This window comes from Primulina tabacum, chromosome 18 (genome assembly GCF_025594145.1).
Source record: "Primulina tabacum isolate GXHZ01 chromosome 18, ASM2559414v2, whole genome shotgun sequence".
NCBI lineage: Eukaryota > Viridiplantae > Streptophyta > Magnoliopsida > Lamiales > Gesneriaceae > Primulina > Primulina tabacum.
In genome coordinates this window covers 31,209,700-31,228,251 of record NC_134567.1, presented here as the reverse complement: position 1 = coordinate 31,228,251, position 18,552 = coordinate 31,209,700, and the positions used below count along the sequence as shown (strand labels likewise).

Sequence of the window (18,552 nt, the reverse complement as noted above, 5' to 3'; positions counted from 1 at the left end):
AAACTTTCGAAAAAAAACATATAATTGAAGTAAGAACTCTTTCGCAAAAATGAGCCACACTTTACAGGGTTCTCATCTGCTCATACAAAATATATGTTGGATAAATACATATATATCTAGATATACAAGATTTGAAATTTAAAATCTAAGAAAGGTTTCTATGGTTGTCTTGTATCCACAATTAAACCACCATCTTTCCATAGAATTTTCTTGCCCCCTATTTGTTTGCACAAAAAATTCAATATATGAATAGTCATTCAAGCCACAATTTTTTAGTTTTATTTATTTTCTCTCATACTAAACGTAGAAATTCAATCACTGAAGTGTGAAAAATAATTCTTTTTTGTTTTATGGGAATCTGGGGTAAAACTTCATTATATATTATATATGAATATGATGGGTTCTCAATATTATAAATAATAATGGTAAAAGATTTTTCCTATGTCTTGTTCTCTCATCGAAACATTCGTAAAATCTCATCTAATAAAAAAACTAATAACAAGTAATAAATTAATGTTCTATTTTAACACAAAACGAAGAGAAGAAAGTATGGGATGAGTGGAAAGATTTGTGATACTTCACTTGATTCATGGAAACCACAAAAAAAATAAAAATAAATACAATGTACATATCTTTACAAGTGCGCTAAACTTGATATACAAAATTATCATCTAAAGTTGAAATCACAGACATATTTTCTTGTCGCGTGTAGCCAAAAATCCCGTAACCTTATATGAAGAGTCAACGGTTACAGCCAAAATGTGCCGAGTTCGTTAAATATTTACTCAACAGCCATTAGGCACAGTCTCCTGTAAAACAATCGATTAAAGCCGTGAGTTAATGACGAATAAACTTCATGAATTCATGCAGAAATGTACATATATATAGTTGTGCATGTCTGTCAAGAGAGATGGTCTGTAGTAGCAAAGGCACACTCCCCTACCTGTACTTCATGTAGGTGTTTCTCAAGTTCAAGTCTAATCTCCGTGAATAAAGATCGTTTAGTAAGGAGAGTTTCCCAACATCTTTGCATCAAGTTTAACAGCTTGGGATGTTCGTGTTTTGTGAGTTCTGGTCAAGTAAGGATTAAGTCGAGATGTACAATTCGAACTATGGCCAAAATAGATGGCATGCAGATGTGTCATAATTCCAACATAAGATATTTTGATTCTTTCATGTTTTTGTAGTCTTGGTTTCAGAAAATAATATTGGTGGAATTGCCAGGTCGTATGATTTCACCTTTTCAACCCCATCCCCTGGTATCACGCATCAACATGAGAATACAAAGAAAAGATGATACAGCTAGCTAGCTGCTACGTAACCACTAAATTTGTAAATGTCATACATCGCTCACAGATCATGCTAAACAGAACATCAGGGAGAAACACTTGTTAACCTGTCTCACTCCCAGGGCAGCTTGTAGAGGTGTCATAGTATCATAAGGAACCTGCAAGAAGAAGAAACAAGAATAGCAATAAAACAAACTGACCGACTTCGAACATGCTAGGTCTTGCACTAATTATCATTTTTAACGGCTGGCTTTTAAGAACAAACCTTATTAGCTTTGACCAATTCCCAAAGAACAATAGCAAATTAAACTGAGTACATCTGCTTTTTGGTCATATGGTTGATGATTTATCACCTATGGAGCAGTTTTCGTAAACGCTAGCTTTCAGATAGTGCAGGAAATTGAAAAATGTCCATCTTCATTATCAAGAAAATTTCCAATTCAGCTTCCATTTGAATCTTCCAGTCAACAAAATTAGTTATAAATTGATAACAGGTTTAATTGATTAATTTAACGAAGAAAAATGTGTAATATAACTGATATATGTAGCACTAATATAAGCTATAGAGTCAACTTAGACAAGTTCTTGAAATAACCCTACTAATTAGTCGTATATACACTACATTTTTAAAGACTTTGTTAATTTTAATATTTCCACGCTGCCTGCCGCCCCGAGTTGATGTTTCAATATATATATATATGTATGTACTAAACTTCAAGTGGGTGTGAGTAGGAACTCATTTTCTTCGTACCATATGTTACGCTGTTGTCTAATTGGATAATTTATTTATTTTTTTAGACCAGAGCTTAGCTCCAGTAGTCCTCATTTGGGATTTCCTGAGTCACCGGTTCGAGTTCGAGTTTGATTTATCCCTAGATTTTTGTTATATTTAAAAAATTAGCACAATTTTTTTTTAAAAAAAAAGTTCTACAAATTAAACAATAATTTTAGATCAAAACATGATGTTTGAATGATATATGTTTAAATATTTTAATTATAAAATTATCATAACATTAATGCAGCAAATATTCGATATATATTTAAAATTTAAAAAATATTTTATTATTATGTTTAAAAATATACTCAAATCTGATCGAGCCAGCTCGTCCGAAGAATCATAATATTGTTTTATTATATGAGGAAATTAGGATCTAAGGACTGATCAAATCCTCAATAATGGAACGGAGGGTGGTTTTGAACAGAGAATCTATGGATATATAATAATTACGAGTTTATTTTTTGATTTTAGAAATTATTATTTGAAAATATTACATGCAATTCCGTTCACCTACTCTAATTTCTAAATGATATATCACTATCCTCATCAATATCAGTAGGGATGTAAATGAACCAAACCGTTTGTGAGCTATTCGAAGCTCGATTCGATAAAAGCACGTTTGAGCTTGTTTAGGCTCGATAAAGGCTTGAATAAGCTCGTGAGCCATGCATATATTCGTTAAATAAGCTCGAGCTCGGCTCGATTATAAACGAGCCAAGCTCAAACATTCAAGAGTTCGGCTCGGCTCGACTCGACTCGATTACATCCCTAAATATCATATATAGGGGTGGACGTCGGTCGGTTCGGTCCGGTTTTTCTCTATAATGGTTCGGTTTTTGATTTTTGGTTTTAAATATATCTGGTCCAAAACCAACCCATTTTATTATGGTTCAGTCCGTTTTTTTGTAATACGGTTCGGTTATATGGTCGATCATATACGGTTTTATAATATTTTGTTAAGAAATAAAATTATACATCACTTGATGCTTGATGGATGCAACACATATAAAAGAAAAAATGATAGTGGATTAGTAAAACATATACGATTACAATACACTTATGACTTAACAATCTAAGCTTCAATAACAATTTGAAATACAATTTCAAACAGTAGCTCTTCAATAAAAGGATACACCGTCATTAAATTCTAATTTTCAACTCCAAAATGCACATAGATTTTGCATCTCAAATCTCAATACATTTAACAATATGAGCTTCAATAAAAATTTAAAATTTCAATTGTTTGGACTTGTCACATGACTAAGGCCTATTTATTAGCCCATTATACAAAAAGCTCTATGGTTAAATATAATATGGCCGGTTCGCTTATTTCAGTTTTCTGAGGATCCAAACCGTAAACCGGACTGAAAACCGAATTTCTTTAATTTTGAAACCGTAACCGGCCGAAAAACCGATAAAACTGAACCATTTAAACCGAATTTTTCGGTTCGATCGGTTATTTCGGTTTTAACCAAAATATGCCCACCCCTAATCATATCTTATAAGAATCGCAAATGGGCAAAATTATTTATTTATGGCTCGAAGTTTTGTACCATAAATATTTATTTAATTAACCACGCGACAAAATCAAATGAAATATTTTTACACAAATATTTAGCATATAAAAATATATACATGGTCATTATATGTGACAAGATGAAAATATCTTGAACTATAAATATCACTTTCCAGTTGTATTATTGTATAATTTGTATTTATGACAATTACATTACGTATAATTAAAAAATTTAAGTCGCATGACTTTTGGTAATAGAACAGTCGGGCAACGTGGAAGACTTTTTCTGCAATTTAACGAACGATTCACATTCAATTAATATACAAGTTCTTCATATTTAGTCATAGTCTTTGTTTAAAAAAAAAAATGAAACTCAAAGTTGCTATAATTCGGTGTGTATTGGATAAACGCATAATAGCATGCAAATCACGTTAGTTAAATTTATTCTGAATTTTTGTTTAAGCTATAGTATTATTAAATTTAACGCCGCATTGCAGTGGTATAAAAGAGAAAAATAAAATGCATTTTAAAAAAAAATTATTATAAAGAGTCTATAATTTTCTGCATAAATCTTCGCTGATTTGAAATTAAACATAGAAAAGCCCCATATTATATAAAGATGAAAATTACGTATGTCACCATCAATAAGTAATTTGATGTGTTGTAGTCTAGTTGGTTAAAAAAAAAAAAAAAAAAAAGTAATTTGATGTTGATTATAACGAAAATTCTTTGAAGAAAATAATTGTCTCACTCCCCATCGAAAGTTAAGTTAATTTTAAACAATTTTTTAAATATTTCTTTACGGCCCGGCCCGGCCCGGCCCGGCCCGGTAATATATAGCGATAGGTATTGATTTAGAGGGGAAAAGATAATTTTTTAAAAAATTTGTATACATTATTTATTTATTTATTTATTTTATTGTGAGTGGTGACCAATCTCCTCACAACTTCTGCGCGGTTGGTTGCTATTCGAACAATAATATAATATTACATTACATTGCATCGTTAAAAAGCATTACTATTAACTAAATCAAAATCATCTTTTGCCTAATTCAAAAGTGTATATATTATCAAAGCACACATAATATGTGTCCTTTGATTATAAGTCATGCACAATATTGTAGGATAAATTATTTATATGATTAATTATTAGATCTAAACAATAGTCATATCGAATGTATAGCATAGTTGTGCTGGAAAGAAAATGAAAAAAAAAAATTGGACGAGAATTCACTTTCAACAAACTTTCGAAAAAAGAATGGATGATTGAAACATGAACTTTTTCACAAGAACGAGCTACAATTCACAGGGTTCTCACCTGTTCACACAAAATATATTTTAGATAAATACACATATCTCTAGATATACATGATTTGAAATATAAAAACTAAGACTCAAACGTTTATATTGTTATCTTGTATCCACAATTAAATCACCATCTTTTCATAGAGTTTTCTTGCCCCCTATTTGTTTGCATAAAAATTCAATAGATGAATAGTCATTTAAGCCACAATTCTTTAGTTTTATTTAAATTCAATCGCTGAGGTATGAAAAAAAATTCTTTTTGTTTTATGGGAATATGGGGTAAAATTTCATTATATATGAATATGATGGATTCTCAATATTATAAATAATATTGATAAAGAAGGATTTTTCCTATGTCTTCGTATGAAACAAAAAAAGAACTATTTGTTCTGTCATCGAAACATTCGTAAAATCTTGTCTTATAAAAAACTAATTAATAACAAGTAATAAATTAAGGTTCTATTCTAACACAAAACAAAGAAGACAATATATGAGACGAGTAGAAAGATTTGTGATACTTCACTTGATTCATGGAAACACAAAAAAAAAGAAGAAAAGAAATACAATGTACATATCTTTACAAGCGTCTAAAGTTGAAATCACACATATTTTCTTGTCGTGTGTAACCAAAAATCCCCATAACCTTATATGAAGAACCAACGAGGGGGGGAAAACCAAAACAAGCTCTCACTAGTTACAACCAAAATGTGCCGAGTTCATTAAATATACTCTAACAGCCATTAGGTGCAGTCTCCTGTAAAACAATCTATTAAAGCCGTGAGTTAATGACGAATAAACTTCATGAATTCATGCAGAAATGTCCCTACATATGGTTGTGCATGTATGTGAAGAGAGATGGTCTGTAGTAGCAAAGGCACACTCCCTTACCTGTACTTCATCTAGATGTAGGTGTTTCTCAAGTTCAAGTCTAATCTCCGTGAAGAAAGGTCGTTTAGTAGGGAGTGTTTCCCAACATCTTTGCATCAAGTTTACCAGCTTGGGATGTTCGTGTTTTGTGAGTTCTGGTCGAGTAAGGATTAAGTCGAGATGTACAATTCGAACTATGGCAAAAAAAAGTGGCATGCAGATATGTCATAATTCCACAATAAGATATTTTTGATTATTTCATGTTTTTGTAGTCTTGGTTTCAGAAAAAGAATATTGGTGGAATTGCCAGGTCGTATGATTTCACCTTTTTAACTTCATCCCCTAGTATTACGCATCAACATGAGAATATAAAGAAAAGATGATACAGCTACCTGCTACGTAACCTGTAAATTTGTAAATGTGATATATCGCTCACCAATCATGCTAAACAGAACATCAGGGAGAAACACTTGCTAACCTGTCTCACTCCCAGGGCAGCTTGTAGAGGTGTCATAGTATCATAAGGCAGCTGCAAGAAGAAGAAACAAGAATAGCAATAATACAAACTGACCGACTTCGAACATGCTAGGTCTTGCTCTAATTATCATTTATAACGGCTGGATTTTAAGAACAAACCTTAGCTTTGACCAACTCCCAAAGAACAATAGCAAAACTGAGTACATCTGCTTTTTGGTCATATGGTTGATGATTTATCACCTATGGAGCAGTTTTCCTAAATGCTAGCTTTCAGATAGTGCAGGAAATTAAAAAAATATGCAGATAGCAGATCAGAGCATCAAGAATTTAGAGGGTTCATGGGTTGAATTAACAAAGGATATTCAGGAAAGACGCCTGCCATTCAAACATTCATAACGCAAGCCATTTAAGTTATAAATATCAAGAGACACGAGTACCAGGTCAATGAGGAAAAAACATCTTTCAAAACAAGAAATGAAAGATAGTGCCCAGACGTGACAAGACTGTGGTATAATATAGTGTTGTTTAGGACTGAGTTGGTTTTTCCACGGGAACAGATCTCGCGGCACCCTATTCAAAGTTTGGAATCATCCAGCTTTCGTAGTATATATAAATCATTCACACTTCGCCTTTGCAGCAATAGTTCTCTCTATTTCCCAATCTTCACACTTCAACAGCCACCAATCTATTTCCCAATACCTCGCCTTTGCAGCAATAGTTTTCTCTACCATTGTTTGTGAGTGCAATGAACTAGACAATGATCCCTAAACAAGGCAAACCAGAGAACTGGCGATGCAACATTGATCTCCAGTATAAGAGATGGATGAGAAACAGGAAAAAAATATTGTTTCAAAGAAGACAAGCATCGTTCATATCATAAAACACCTCAAGGGGTTTAAGTAATCTTTTGAGTTTAAAACATCAAATCTGGTATCTGTTTAAATCAGTCAAGTACAACTCCAAGAAAGGTGATTCGAAAGAACTAGCACATGGAACTCAGTAGCAAATGCTATTGTTAAGTAACTGCTGCAAATCCAGCCTATAATCATGTTCTAACTTCAATGCTATCATTGTCATGTCTTCTAAGGTATCCTCAACTGCACTCAATCTTCCTCTTGGCTCCTCTAATGATCCTTCACGAAATGGAGACAGTTATTCAACATGTTTTTGAGCCATGAGAATTGATCTGCATCCTAAAAACGATTGTGGCTCTGCATATGGCATTGTGCTTCTCCAAAGTAAATCTCAATGGCAATTCATATAAATACTTAGATATTTATCCACAGATCTTGTCTAGTTAAAAGCGTCATTTATTCTTTGACATGGATTATTATACTGATTTGATTTTAGAAATCTATTTCTATATTTCAAGTTTTTCTCAAGATCTTCTTATATGTCAAGTTTGATCACCTAACAAAAACATGTCTGAACCCCGCCCAATATCCACAAAGCCTCCGACTTCGATAAACCCAGCCCAAGATCAATCTGGCATATGAACACCTCACAAGCCGGGCCCAATTGTTGTCTACAAATATATAGTAAACGTGACGCAATAGGAAATTTAGGGTGTGCTTGGGAATTATTAGATTTATTATTTATAATTAAAAAAGATAGAAACTTAAATTTATATTTTATTTATCTATGATTAGTACACAAAAGTAGAATAAATTTTAAATAACATTATTATCATGAGTGAATTTGAAATTCATATTTATTAACATAAAATATCATATAAAAATGTAAAAGATGAATTCGAAATTTATGTTCTTATTTCTCAAACCCAAAAATATATTTGAATGAATTTGAAATATATTGATACAAAACAACCTTAAAGTACATTCATTTAGTCGGCGGAGATTTATTCATCCTATGGTGGTTTAAGCAAAGGGAAGTAAACAAAAAAGCCCAAACTAATTAGCATCTTGGTCTACAGGGATTCAACCATTACAGGGTACTTGTTCTTGGGCATACGCACCAGTGTTGGCTGCACCCAATCATCTTCATCTAGGGGCTTCCACCTGCAACAAAGTATCATCATCATGTCAAGTATTTTGGATGAATAAATGGTAGACATGGTAATCTAAGATTGTTATAATTCAACATCTACCTGTATCTGCACACCAAATGATGGATGAAAACACAGATTTCCAATTTTGCCAGGTTGATTCCTGGACACATCCTTGGTCCACTTCCAAATCCAAGAAAGCTATAAGGTTTCATGGGTTCCTAAAAGGAGTATATTCCGAACTTCAGTTTTAATCAGAAGATGTGAAGAATGGGTGGTGTTTGATTTATATTTCAAGAAGCTTACGTCGAATCGCGAAGGATCAAACTTCTCAGGATTAGGAAATATCTCCGGGTCGTGGTGAATGGACACAACATCTAAGTTCACTGACCAGCCCTTCTCAATTTTATATCCTAAAAACTTGTAGCAAATTAGTGTAGAACATGATAACCAAGTTTATATATCAGTCTTGGTATCAGTACTAATGCTATATACCATCAATATCAAAGTCCTGTGCAGCCTTTCTAGAAAACCATGGTAGAATTGTCGCTCTTCTAAGAGTTTCATTTATCACCTGTAAATGTGAGTCTAGAAGTTTAGTCATGCATCTTATGAGAATGAACCCGAAATATTGAAAATGTTAAACTGATTTGGTGAATGCTAACTTTGAGAGTGTATGGCATATTGTTCACTTCTGACCAGGTCAGGCTTGAATCTCCATCTCTATTATTTTTAATGTTTTGATGCTCTTCCTGCAATTCCCATGTTTCATATTTTTTTCCCTCCGTGGCCCTCAATTAAACAACAATATATGGCACAAATGTAAGATTATGCTTACTCGTAGATGGTCTAATACAGCAGGATTCTGTTCAAGAAACTTGATAACCCATGTTAAACCAGCTGTGGTGGTATCATGACCTGCAACAAGCAAGGTCAATATATTGTCCTTCAATTGTTTCTCTGTAAGTTTATTGTCATCTTCGACTTCCAAGCCATCTTTATTATGTTTCTTTAAAAGGCTTCCCAAGAAATCTTGTTGGAGGTCATTTCCCGTTCTCCGTTGAGCTATGATGGAGTCTAACATAGCATACATCCTATCACGAGCCTGGCAAGAGATGGATCACCAGTATCATCGGCTATATTTTATTTTTGTTCACTTTTATACTTCTTATTTCTCGAATTATTTTAAATTACGGTACCTTAATTCCACGATAGAAAGCAGTTCCTGGGACTTTTAGAGGCAAAGAAGAAAAACAGGAAGAAATAATCTTGAAATTTGATCTGAACTTTTCTTGCTCCTCACCAGATGGCTCCAAGCTAATTATCATGTGACCTATTACCTTCAATGTGAACTGCAGCAAAAATATTTCTAGGTTCAGAAATGTATGAATAGAAAACGTAAACTCATACAAATTTACTTGATTTCTCAAGTTCGATTAGAAACTCAACTATGGAAGCCTCTTCAAGAACGAGAACATCTCGTCCTGTCCAACGATCCAATATCTCAATGGCCAAGTTATTGATAAATGGAAAATACTTTTTCAGTCCGTCCATCGAGAGTGGCTCTCCAATCAGTCGTCTGAGTCTCTTATGCGATTCCCCGGTCTGCGTAAGCAAGCTTGTGGGGCCTAGAACCTGCTTTCCTGTGTAAAACAGATTTAAACTGACCAGCCCATCTTTCCCTGTTAACAAAATCTTCGCTGCTGCTCTTCCTGTCATGAATACAGTAAATCTCCCTAATACGAAACTCTTGAACACCTTCCCATACCTGATGCAAATCAAGGTAAATCAGTCTCCAACTTGTAAACGTTGTTTGCTATAAAATCAATATTTTTGTGACACGAGGAACATTACTTTTGCTGTCTCCTGCGCATGAAGTTGAAAATGCCGGCTGGACTCGAAAACTCTGTGATAAAAGAGAAAGTCTCCCCCACTATTGGCCAGCCCAAACTTCCTGGAATCTTGTCCATTTCCTTTGGAGAAGTCCATTTTTGCAGCAAGAATGCTGAAAATATGAAAACCAGGATGAGCACTATGGCCATCAACATGGTTATCTTTCCAATGATACTCAAAGAGCTTCAAGAATTTATATTGTTGTTCATACAAAATCGTGTCTCCAGTTATACCTAATTTTTTTGGCTCGCGGTTGGATCATATCATATATATAGTGACTGCCAAAAGATTCTAAACGTTATAAGGGCGGATCAAGAGGGTTTTTTGATGGAGATGGGCGATAAAATTTTTAGAAAAACTGCATAGGAAATTTATGTTTTTTCAGATGAGACAACTGTTATCATTGTCAGTATTTTGTTGTGAAGATTACGCCATCGTGCTTTCTAACTCTCTTGGCATCATATTTTTGGAAATTAGTTTCATTGTTGGAGATTCGGATGATGAGATATTACTTGAAATTATATTTGACTAACGTGGAATATAGCTAATAGCAAATAACGTTTTTTCCATTAATTTGTTTTGCGAACTTGTGGTTTGAATCAGACCCTTTTTGTCCTTTCCATGTCAATGCTGTTTTCTTGTTGATAAGCCAGTTTTTGCATTGTATTCAACGATATTTGTCATATGTGATATTGTAGCCACTTATTTTTTGGCTTCATTAGTTTAGATTGACTATAATATGTAGTTTGCGATGCATATCATGGTCGACGAGCCAATCAATGGGTGTGCAACTGTGCATTGACAACCTTTCTTCTCCTAATCCCTACATTCATTAGGATGACCGAACTCGATTTGCGCAAGTGTTCACGAATAGGCACGAGCTTGTAATGTTTTCTTGGGAATGCCCTTCTCACTCTCTACTCACTTTTTTTTTATCTATATAATTTATTTATTGATAAAAAAAAAAATAAAGAAACGGGAGAGACCAGGCCATCAAGGGCGAATTAGAGCTTCGAACTTACAAGTTCATTGACATTTAGTACCAACGACATATATGTGGCTTCATTTGTATCTCTAGCGTGAATACATGATAAAATGACTTATCTAATCACAACCTTACATACGTGGAAACACATGTATACACGTATATACAAGATTCTAATAACACAATATATATGAGATGTATCAAGCCATCCTATTGAAATCTTGGAAACTAGGTTGGGCCAGCCCGCCATGCCTAGGATTATTAGGGTCGGATTGAGGTATTTGAAACTGTTGTTGCTGCTGCTGTGGCTGGTGGTTGCCAAAGTAATGGTAAGCTTGTGGTTGAGAGGAATACTGGGAGGAAAAACCTCGGCTATTCCCATTGGCAGCCAGAATTTGTCCAGCTGCAATCTTTAGTCGCTGAAGTTCATCTTTTAATGTTTCATTCAACGCTGAAATTCAAGTAGCCATGCTTGTGAATTTGGTTCATCAAATTATCGGTATTTGAGACTTGGAGAAATTAAGCAGAACATACCATCTCTGAGGTGTGCTTGCTGCTCCAAAGCTTGCAACTTTAGTTTAAGTTCCTTGTTTTCAGTAGACAAGCCAGTCGTATCTCTCTGCATTGTGTGAAAATAATATATGGTAAGCAAGTTCTTAAGATATTCAATATTAAAATTGCTATTTGCTTTGATTCTCGTGGTAAAGCTAAAACAGGCCAAGCAAATGCAGCAGATTCTTCAAACATAAATTAAGATGGTTTAGTTCAAGTTTGTAATTAACGAGAGGTTCTATATGCTTGATGACTTTTGCATCTACAATATATTAATTTGACAAAAGGTAAATAGTATTTTGATTAATCCTGGTTTATCTTATGCCTTGCAATTCTGATAAGCTTTGTGATTAATTGTGATTTATAATGAGAGAAGCTTCATCAGAGGATTCCACCACATAAAATTATGGTATCTACATCACAATAGTCTTGTGTAAAAAACAAGGTCATACATGCCTGACTTGCGTGAATTTTTCAACTTATGTTTGGCCACAAATGCTCTTGATATGCATTAAGAAATGTGTAACGTGAAACATATCACTAACATAAAACCTCGAAAAGCATCTTGTGAAACAAACCTGCTGAGTTAAATCTGCCATCACACTTAAAACTATGTTTCTTATAAGTAGGTCATGACATGGGTATACTATGGCCACCATTTGCGGCTCACATATTTTATTACAATACAATACTAAAACATGTTAAACAGTGAGCGAAGTGATAAATGACGGTGTGAATCAGTAAAAGATCATTCTACAGACAAGAAGTTATCGACCATTCAGAAATAAGCTGCAGTCATGAAGAAAAAATTCAGGGCCTATATAATGGTAAAATGCTTGGGATGAAGCACATGCGGAATGCATTAACCATGAAGCCCAAGCTTGGAATACTTTAAAAGTGTATGCACATTGCGCTTCAAATAACTTTGGGTAAAACTTAACTCTTAAACCATTTAAGACGGCTAAGCCCAGTATTTAAAGAACTCCTTACGGCTATCGGACTGCCTTCATAAAGAGTCAGTAAGTTTAATAAAACAATCACCCGAAGCAATTCCACAAGAAATTGATTCTATACCATACAAGACAGTGGGACCATGTTCGTGTGATTGAGTTAGTTCCCGTTATTCTTTTAAGCACACCATTCCAATGAAAAATCAGAACTATTTTAACTGATTTCAAGAAAAACTATGGAGCTGCAGAGCAAGCAGGCAATCGTTTTTGCTCACTTTAACAATTACAGGAAGCGATAATAAAATACCTGCAACAATGTGATCTGAGCTGATAGTGTTGTTGCTTCAGTCTGCAGAGTCTGCACTTTCCTCTCCAACTCACTTGTGTACCTAACTTTTCGCTCTTTCGATCGCGCAGCAGATTGCCTATTCGCCAGAATTCTATAAACAAAGAATTCTCAGCTAAGACTTGGAATCGTGACAAGGATTCTCCGTATTTCGTATCCGACCCAAGAGAACAAGGGAAAATTTATTTTAAAGATCAACAAAATAAGGAACATCCATGATCCATCCGTATCTTAAATTTCAAGAAGTTCCATAAACAAAAGATATCTCAGAAATCCAGTAAATAACAGGTCAACGCGGTGATAAAAATCAAACCTTTTTGCTCTCTTGGGGTCAATCAAAGCAATCTCGGTGAGTCTATCAGAAGCCATAGCCTTCTTCGAATTGGAGTCCAAGTCAGACGACGTCGCACTTGAATACCCATCCATGGAATTGCTATGCCTGTGCTTCGGCCTGGACGGAGCCGCTTCGGAGCCCGGCGTCGGGCCGTCTAGTCCAAGGCCATCGAAAAAATCCGCGTCCACCGACAGGCTCCTCAAGTGTAAGTTCGACCTTGGTTCATCAGTTTTTTGGAGATGAGCAGACGGCAGCGGCGGCGGACCATTGGGGATGAGTGAAGGTGGGTGAGGGGGCAGGTCGAGGTTGAGGTCTGCAACGACGTCGTCGAGGAGGATGTCATCGAGGTCATGGAATCGGAAGAAGGTGTCGGAGTGGGCCCGGCGGTGATGGGAACCACGGGTCGGGGTGTCGGCCATCTGGTCCAGGTCGACCCGGCCCGGAAATATGGGCTTTGTGGCAAACTCCGGCTCCATTATTTCATTTGTTATCCCAGATTAAAATAAATAAAAAAAGAAGTGGTGTTGGGTGACAATGAGTTTTGTTCTCTGGAGACGGAGAAAGAAACATTTTTGGTTGGAACCTTTGACTAATATGGGAGCTGTCCACATCTTATTTTTATATTATTATATATAAATATCGTGCCATGTGGTAGTTAATAGGGTGAAATGCACGTATATATTTATATATAATATATATACTGGAAAATGAATGGAAAAGAAAAGATTAATTGTATTTATCAAGCATGGGATTGTATATATATATCGAGGTGACAGAAAATCAGCTGATTCTATCTTTATGATTTAGAGAGTTTATAAATTATATATGCAATCGATGCGTTTATAAACATATATTACATAAATCAAAATTAGGTTTCATCACCGCCTACACGTTTTAATTGATTATATTATATTAATTTGGCTTATTATTTCTATTTGAAAGTTTAAAACATCTTTTGAATTTTAAGAAGACAGTTTAATTTATTATTAATCAATAAAGGTGTAAAAAAAATTTACGTATGCATGCATGGATTTACGATAACCATACACAATATTTGCCTCCGACCAATACGATTTTTTATTAATTTTCTAATTTTGTACACCGACAAAATTTATTTTTCTCAATATCCAAAATTAATCTTGGCTCCAAATTAATATATCCGGGTCCAGTATTATATGTGAAGAGTGGTTTGTTTCAACCTATCCGTGCAGGCACTGCTTGCACGGGCAATGAACGGCCCGGATCACTCCACATGAGTGATCCGAGCCCATCTCCCTGTAAAAAAAAAAAAATGGCTCGAAAAAATCCGACCCGTTGGATCGATCTCTACAGGCAGTGCCCGCAGGGGTAGGGTCGACCGAACCGTGAAGAGTGGACTTAATACGAAGTTCTCTAGCTAGTTCATTCATTAGCCTTAATTACAACTTAGTCGCTCATATTAATTAATTTAAGTTTTGTTTTGTTAATAAACTCAAGAACCTCTTGATTAATTGTCTTTTAAATATATTTTTATATGAAAATTCTCGTGATTTTGTGCACGAGCTCCGGTTCGAAGTTCATTTGGATATGATCTCGAGTATCTTATTTTGGTTCAAACACACACGGTTTTTTTCCCTTTTCGGATTGGATTCATTCCATTGCAATATAACTTTACTGTCTCGACTCGGTATTTGATATTTTTGTTCCGAATAATTATTTGAGACATTTTAATATACATCAGTAAAAAAAAAAAAAGGGAATAAATAGTCATATTCCATATATCCTTGAAGAGGGGTGGTCAATTTAATGATAATTAGATGCATAAGTGGAAGGGTATATTCCAAACTTTTAAAAATATTGGAAAGTGTGAGAACTCAGAAGTGAAATTGTGCACAATCTTTATATACTTAATTTGAAGTGTTGGTGGCATTCATGTGGATTGCACACTCGTTGCCATGTAAATTTTACTCATTCCCCAATTTTTTGTGTCTCTATTCTTTTCCCTTTGTAAATTAGTGTTTTCCTCTTCATCAATCCAATATCTTTATCGATTCCACTCAATCATGTGAAATTCAACCAATTAAATTAGGTTACTAAGCCAATAATATTCTATCATGGTTGGTGATATGTTTAAGCGAACAATAACATAATTAATTTATCATTAATTATGGAAAAATTCGAGCCATATATCAGATATAACATTTATATATAATCTCATCGTTCACACCAAATAGTGTGTGTATGTTAAGTTTATTAAGTTACGTATCTATTCAATATATACATTACGTTGAACAGAAGAGTGTTCTAGATGTTTATTAAATTACGGAGTAGACGGTCCGGTCAACTATGTTCATTTTTACAATAATAAGTAATATATTTGACATAAAAAGTAATATTTTTTCGAGGATGACAGAATGTAGACTTTTCACATGCAAAGTTAAATAAACCTTTTATACGATTTGTTAAAGATAATAATATCTTGGATCTTTGAATCTGATTAAAGTATCTAATTTTAATTATAATTTCTAACTAAATATAAAAGGACGAAAAAGGTAGAGGGAAGTGATAGGTAATTTAAAAAAAACAAAAACAAAAACTCCGATGAGATGGTCTCACAGATCAATTTTGTATTTTGTCAAAATATAAAAAACTACACTTTCCGATACAAAAAGAAATAAAATAATTTTATTTCTAAGTCAAGAGAAGGATTAGATTAAATGTCAATTAATTATTAGATGCAATGCAAATTACTGGAGATCGAGTACTAGTTGAAGCCATAGTGAACCTGGTGCAATGGATAGTAAGCAGTTTCCATCTAAATAAATAATAATCAAATTTTATGTATTTTTATTCAAAACTAACATATATTTTAAATAAATAAAAAAAACCGAGCTCGATCGCCCCAGAAAACTTTTAATAAAATAAAAAAATAAATAACAAGAAAAACTAACAGAGATTAAAAGAAATTTAACCTAAAAGTGATGGTTGGGCATCCGCATTCGTCCGTGCTTTTCTCATGAACAACCAGCCGAGTCTGTTATACAGTTTACAATTCCTTTACGAATTGAATTCTTACGTTAGAATGCATGTGATTCCTAGCTAATTGTCTGCCAACTGGAAATCTTGTTCTGTAATAAACAATGTTTCTTATGCACGACGACTCTTCTCACGCATCATCGGTACATTCAAAAAAGAAAAGACTGTTTTTTTCAGAAAAATAAATTTGTGGTTTTAAAATATACTACAAATGAAAATCTTCAAGTATACGTCTATTGTCATAAGCACGATAATTATTGCTATATATGAAACAAATAATATAAATGAATCAGATTCGTTTCCAATTGAAAAGCGACTCCACTAGTAATTGCTTCAATTTATTTTTTGAGAAAGCAAATACATATAGTAAAAGATTATTGTAATTTAGCTTAATGTTTCATGAGTGGACGATCAAAGGATTAAATTCAAATACGTGTGGGTAATAGCTTCCTGAAAGATATAATAAAGTTGATATGTTTTGATCGCATTATGTCTCCATATTTATCTCAAACGTTTAAGGCTCCTTTGCAAGATTTACAAATAGATTTCCTGATGGTATAAGTAACCAGCAATTGCCAATTGATAACCCATTATACAAGTAAATATGTTTAGCATAAAATAGGTGTATAGTTAATTGTACATTAATAGTCAGTTCTCAAGTTTGCAACGAGGTCTTGGTTCGAGATTTAATTGTAACAAACTCATATCATATACTCAACAAAAAAAAACTTTATATCTATAAATGTGATTATTTTCTGCATTGTCTTATTTTCTTACCGAATTTATGTTGACAACATATCTCCGATCGTTATATGTTTGAACATGAGGATAACATAAACAATTAGCTGTATACGTAAAAATTTAAAACTTTATTTTTACAATATATATAGTTTCTCTAGTCTTATATTTATTTCACTAAATTAATTGAATATTCACCTCACACCTAATATATATTTAAACAAAACTTGTCAAATTATTGGATTTATGAGAATATGCATGCTTATGTAAAGATCCAATGTGTTCGTATTTCAAATAGAAAATATATAACACTGTTAATACACCTATTCAAACCCTGACTCCACTTATTACTCTACTGTTGCTCAACTTTGCCTTCTATAAGTACCATGGCGGAAGGAGTGTGTCTACCACACTCATCTTCTTAACATCACATTAAAATTACTGAAATTCCAATTTCCAATATCTCACATTCTTCAATGGCTGCAAACCAAACACAAAACCCTGATATCAGATTCCCTCTTCCAGTTGACCATTCTCGGCATATGGCCCTGAACCTCGAAGAAAACCAAGAATTTGACTACTCGAAACGGTCCCAGTGGCTGCGCGCGGCTGTTTTAGGAGCCAATGATGGCCTCGTCTCCACAGCATCATTAATGATGGGAGTCGGAGCTGTCAAACAAGACATCAAAGCCATGATTCTGACAGGTTTTGCTGGCCTGGTAGCCGGTGCATGTTCCATGGCGATTGGAGAATTTGTATCCGTTTACTCACAGCTTGATATAGAACTGGCTCAAACGAAGAGAGACAGGAAAAGGGCCGCGGCTGGTGCAGCGCAAGAAGTTGATCATGAAAGCAATGAGAGTCTGCCGAATCCCATGCAAGCTGCTGCAGCATCAGCTTTGGCGTTTTGCGTGGGGGCGATGGTCCCGCTGCTTGCTGCTTCTTTTATAAAGGGGTACTGGGTGAGGACTGGTGTAGTGGTGGCGGCCGTCAGCGTCGCCCTGGCTGTTTTTGGGTGGTTAGGGGCCGTGTTGGGGCGGGCTCCTGTGGTGCGATCGGCGGCGAGGGTCTTGGTTGGAGGGTGGTTCGCCATGGCCATAACATTCGGTTTGACCAAGCTGATTGGTTCCAGGGGCCTTTCTAGCTAGGAAGCATTATGGGGTTAATTAATTTGCTCTGTAATCTGTATGTATCGGTATTGTAATGGAAATAATTTGTTAATTATAAAGTGTAGATTCCTCCTAGTTTCTCATTTAATAATGATAATATCAATCCATTTATTATCTCTTTTAAAAAAAAGTAAACAAAAATTAAGGAATACTTTTTTATTAGTAATATATATGCTTTATAAAAATTAATAATAATATTTATCATATTAATAGTAAAATAAATAAATAGACCGACATACATATTTTATATTTTTTCGAAAACTAACAAACACATTTTTAAACAATTAAGGAATTTTTTAGAAAAATAATTAGAATATAACTTTTCTAAAAGATA

The 18,552-nt window shown here is 34.2% G+C and overlaps 3 protein-coding genes and 1 long non-coding RNA gene across 4 annotated transcripts; 1 reads left to right on the top strand and 3 right to left on the bottom strand.

Moving 5' to 3' along the window:
* Positions 1–641: 641 nt before the first annotated feature.
* On the bottom strand, positions 642–6,885 carry LOC142533350 (uncharacterized). Its single transcript, XR_012816727.1, has 3 exons — positions 6,391–6,885; positions 5,531–6,283; positions 642–728 (listed from the first exon to the last, which is right to left on the bottom strand). It is a non-coding gene; the product is annotated as an uncharacterized LOC142533350 (long non-coding RNA).
* Positions 6,886–8,026: 1,141 nt separating this feature from the next.
* On the bottom strand, positions 8,027–10,408 carry LOC142533349 (abscisic acid 8'-hydroxylase 3-like). Its single transcript, XM_075640088.1, has 9 exons — positions 10,091–10,408; positions 9,686–10,004; positions 9,436–9,588; positions 9,075–9,341; positions 8,902–8,988; positions 8,732–8,810; positions 8,543–8,649; positions 8,339–8,457; positions 8,027–8,249 (listed from the first exon to the last, which is right to left on the bottom strand). The coding sequence occupies exons 1-9, from the start codon at positions 10,282–10,284 to the stop codon at positions 8,159–8,161; spliced, it is 1,416 nt and encodes a 471-aa protein (XP_075496203.1). The 5' UTR covers positions 10,285–10,408; the 3' UTR covers positions 8,027–8,158.
* Positions 10,409–11,133: 725 nt separating this feature from the next.
* Positions 11,134–13,866, bottom strand: LOC142533375 (transcription factor VIP1-like). Its single transcript, XM_075640118.1, has 4 exons — positions 13,276–13,866; positions 12,924–13,056; positions 11,649–11,733; positions 11,134–11,565 (listed from the first exon to the last, which is right to left on the bottom strand). Exons 1-4 carry the CDS (start codon positions 13,770–13,772, stop codon positions 11,315–11,317), a joined length of 966 nt encoding a protein of 321 aa, XP_075496233.1. The 5' UTR covers positions 13,773–13,866; the 3' UTR covers positions 11,134–11,314.
* Positions 13,867–17,394: 3,528 nt separating this feature from the next.
* On the top strand, positions 17,395–18,320 carry LOC142533212 (vacuolar iron transporter homolog 1-like). The gene has a single exon (XM_075639892.1). It carries the CDS (start codon positions 17,526–17,528, stop codon positions 18,195–18,197), a length of 672 nt encoding a protein of 223 aa, XP_075496007.1. The 5' UTR covers positions 17,395–17,525; the 3' UTR covers positions 18,198–18,320.
* Positions 18,321–18,552: the final 232 nt, after the last annotated feature.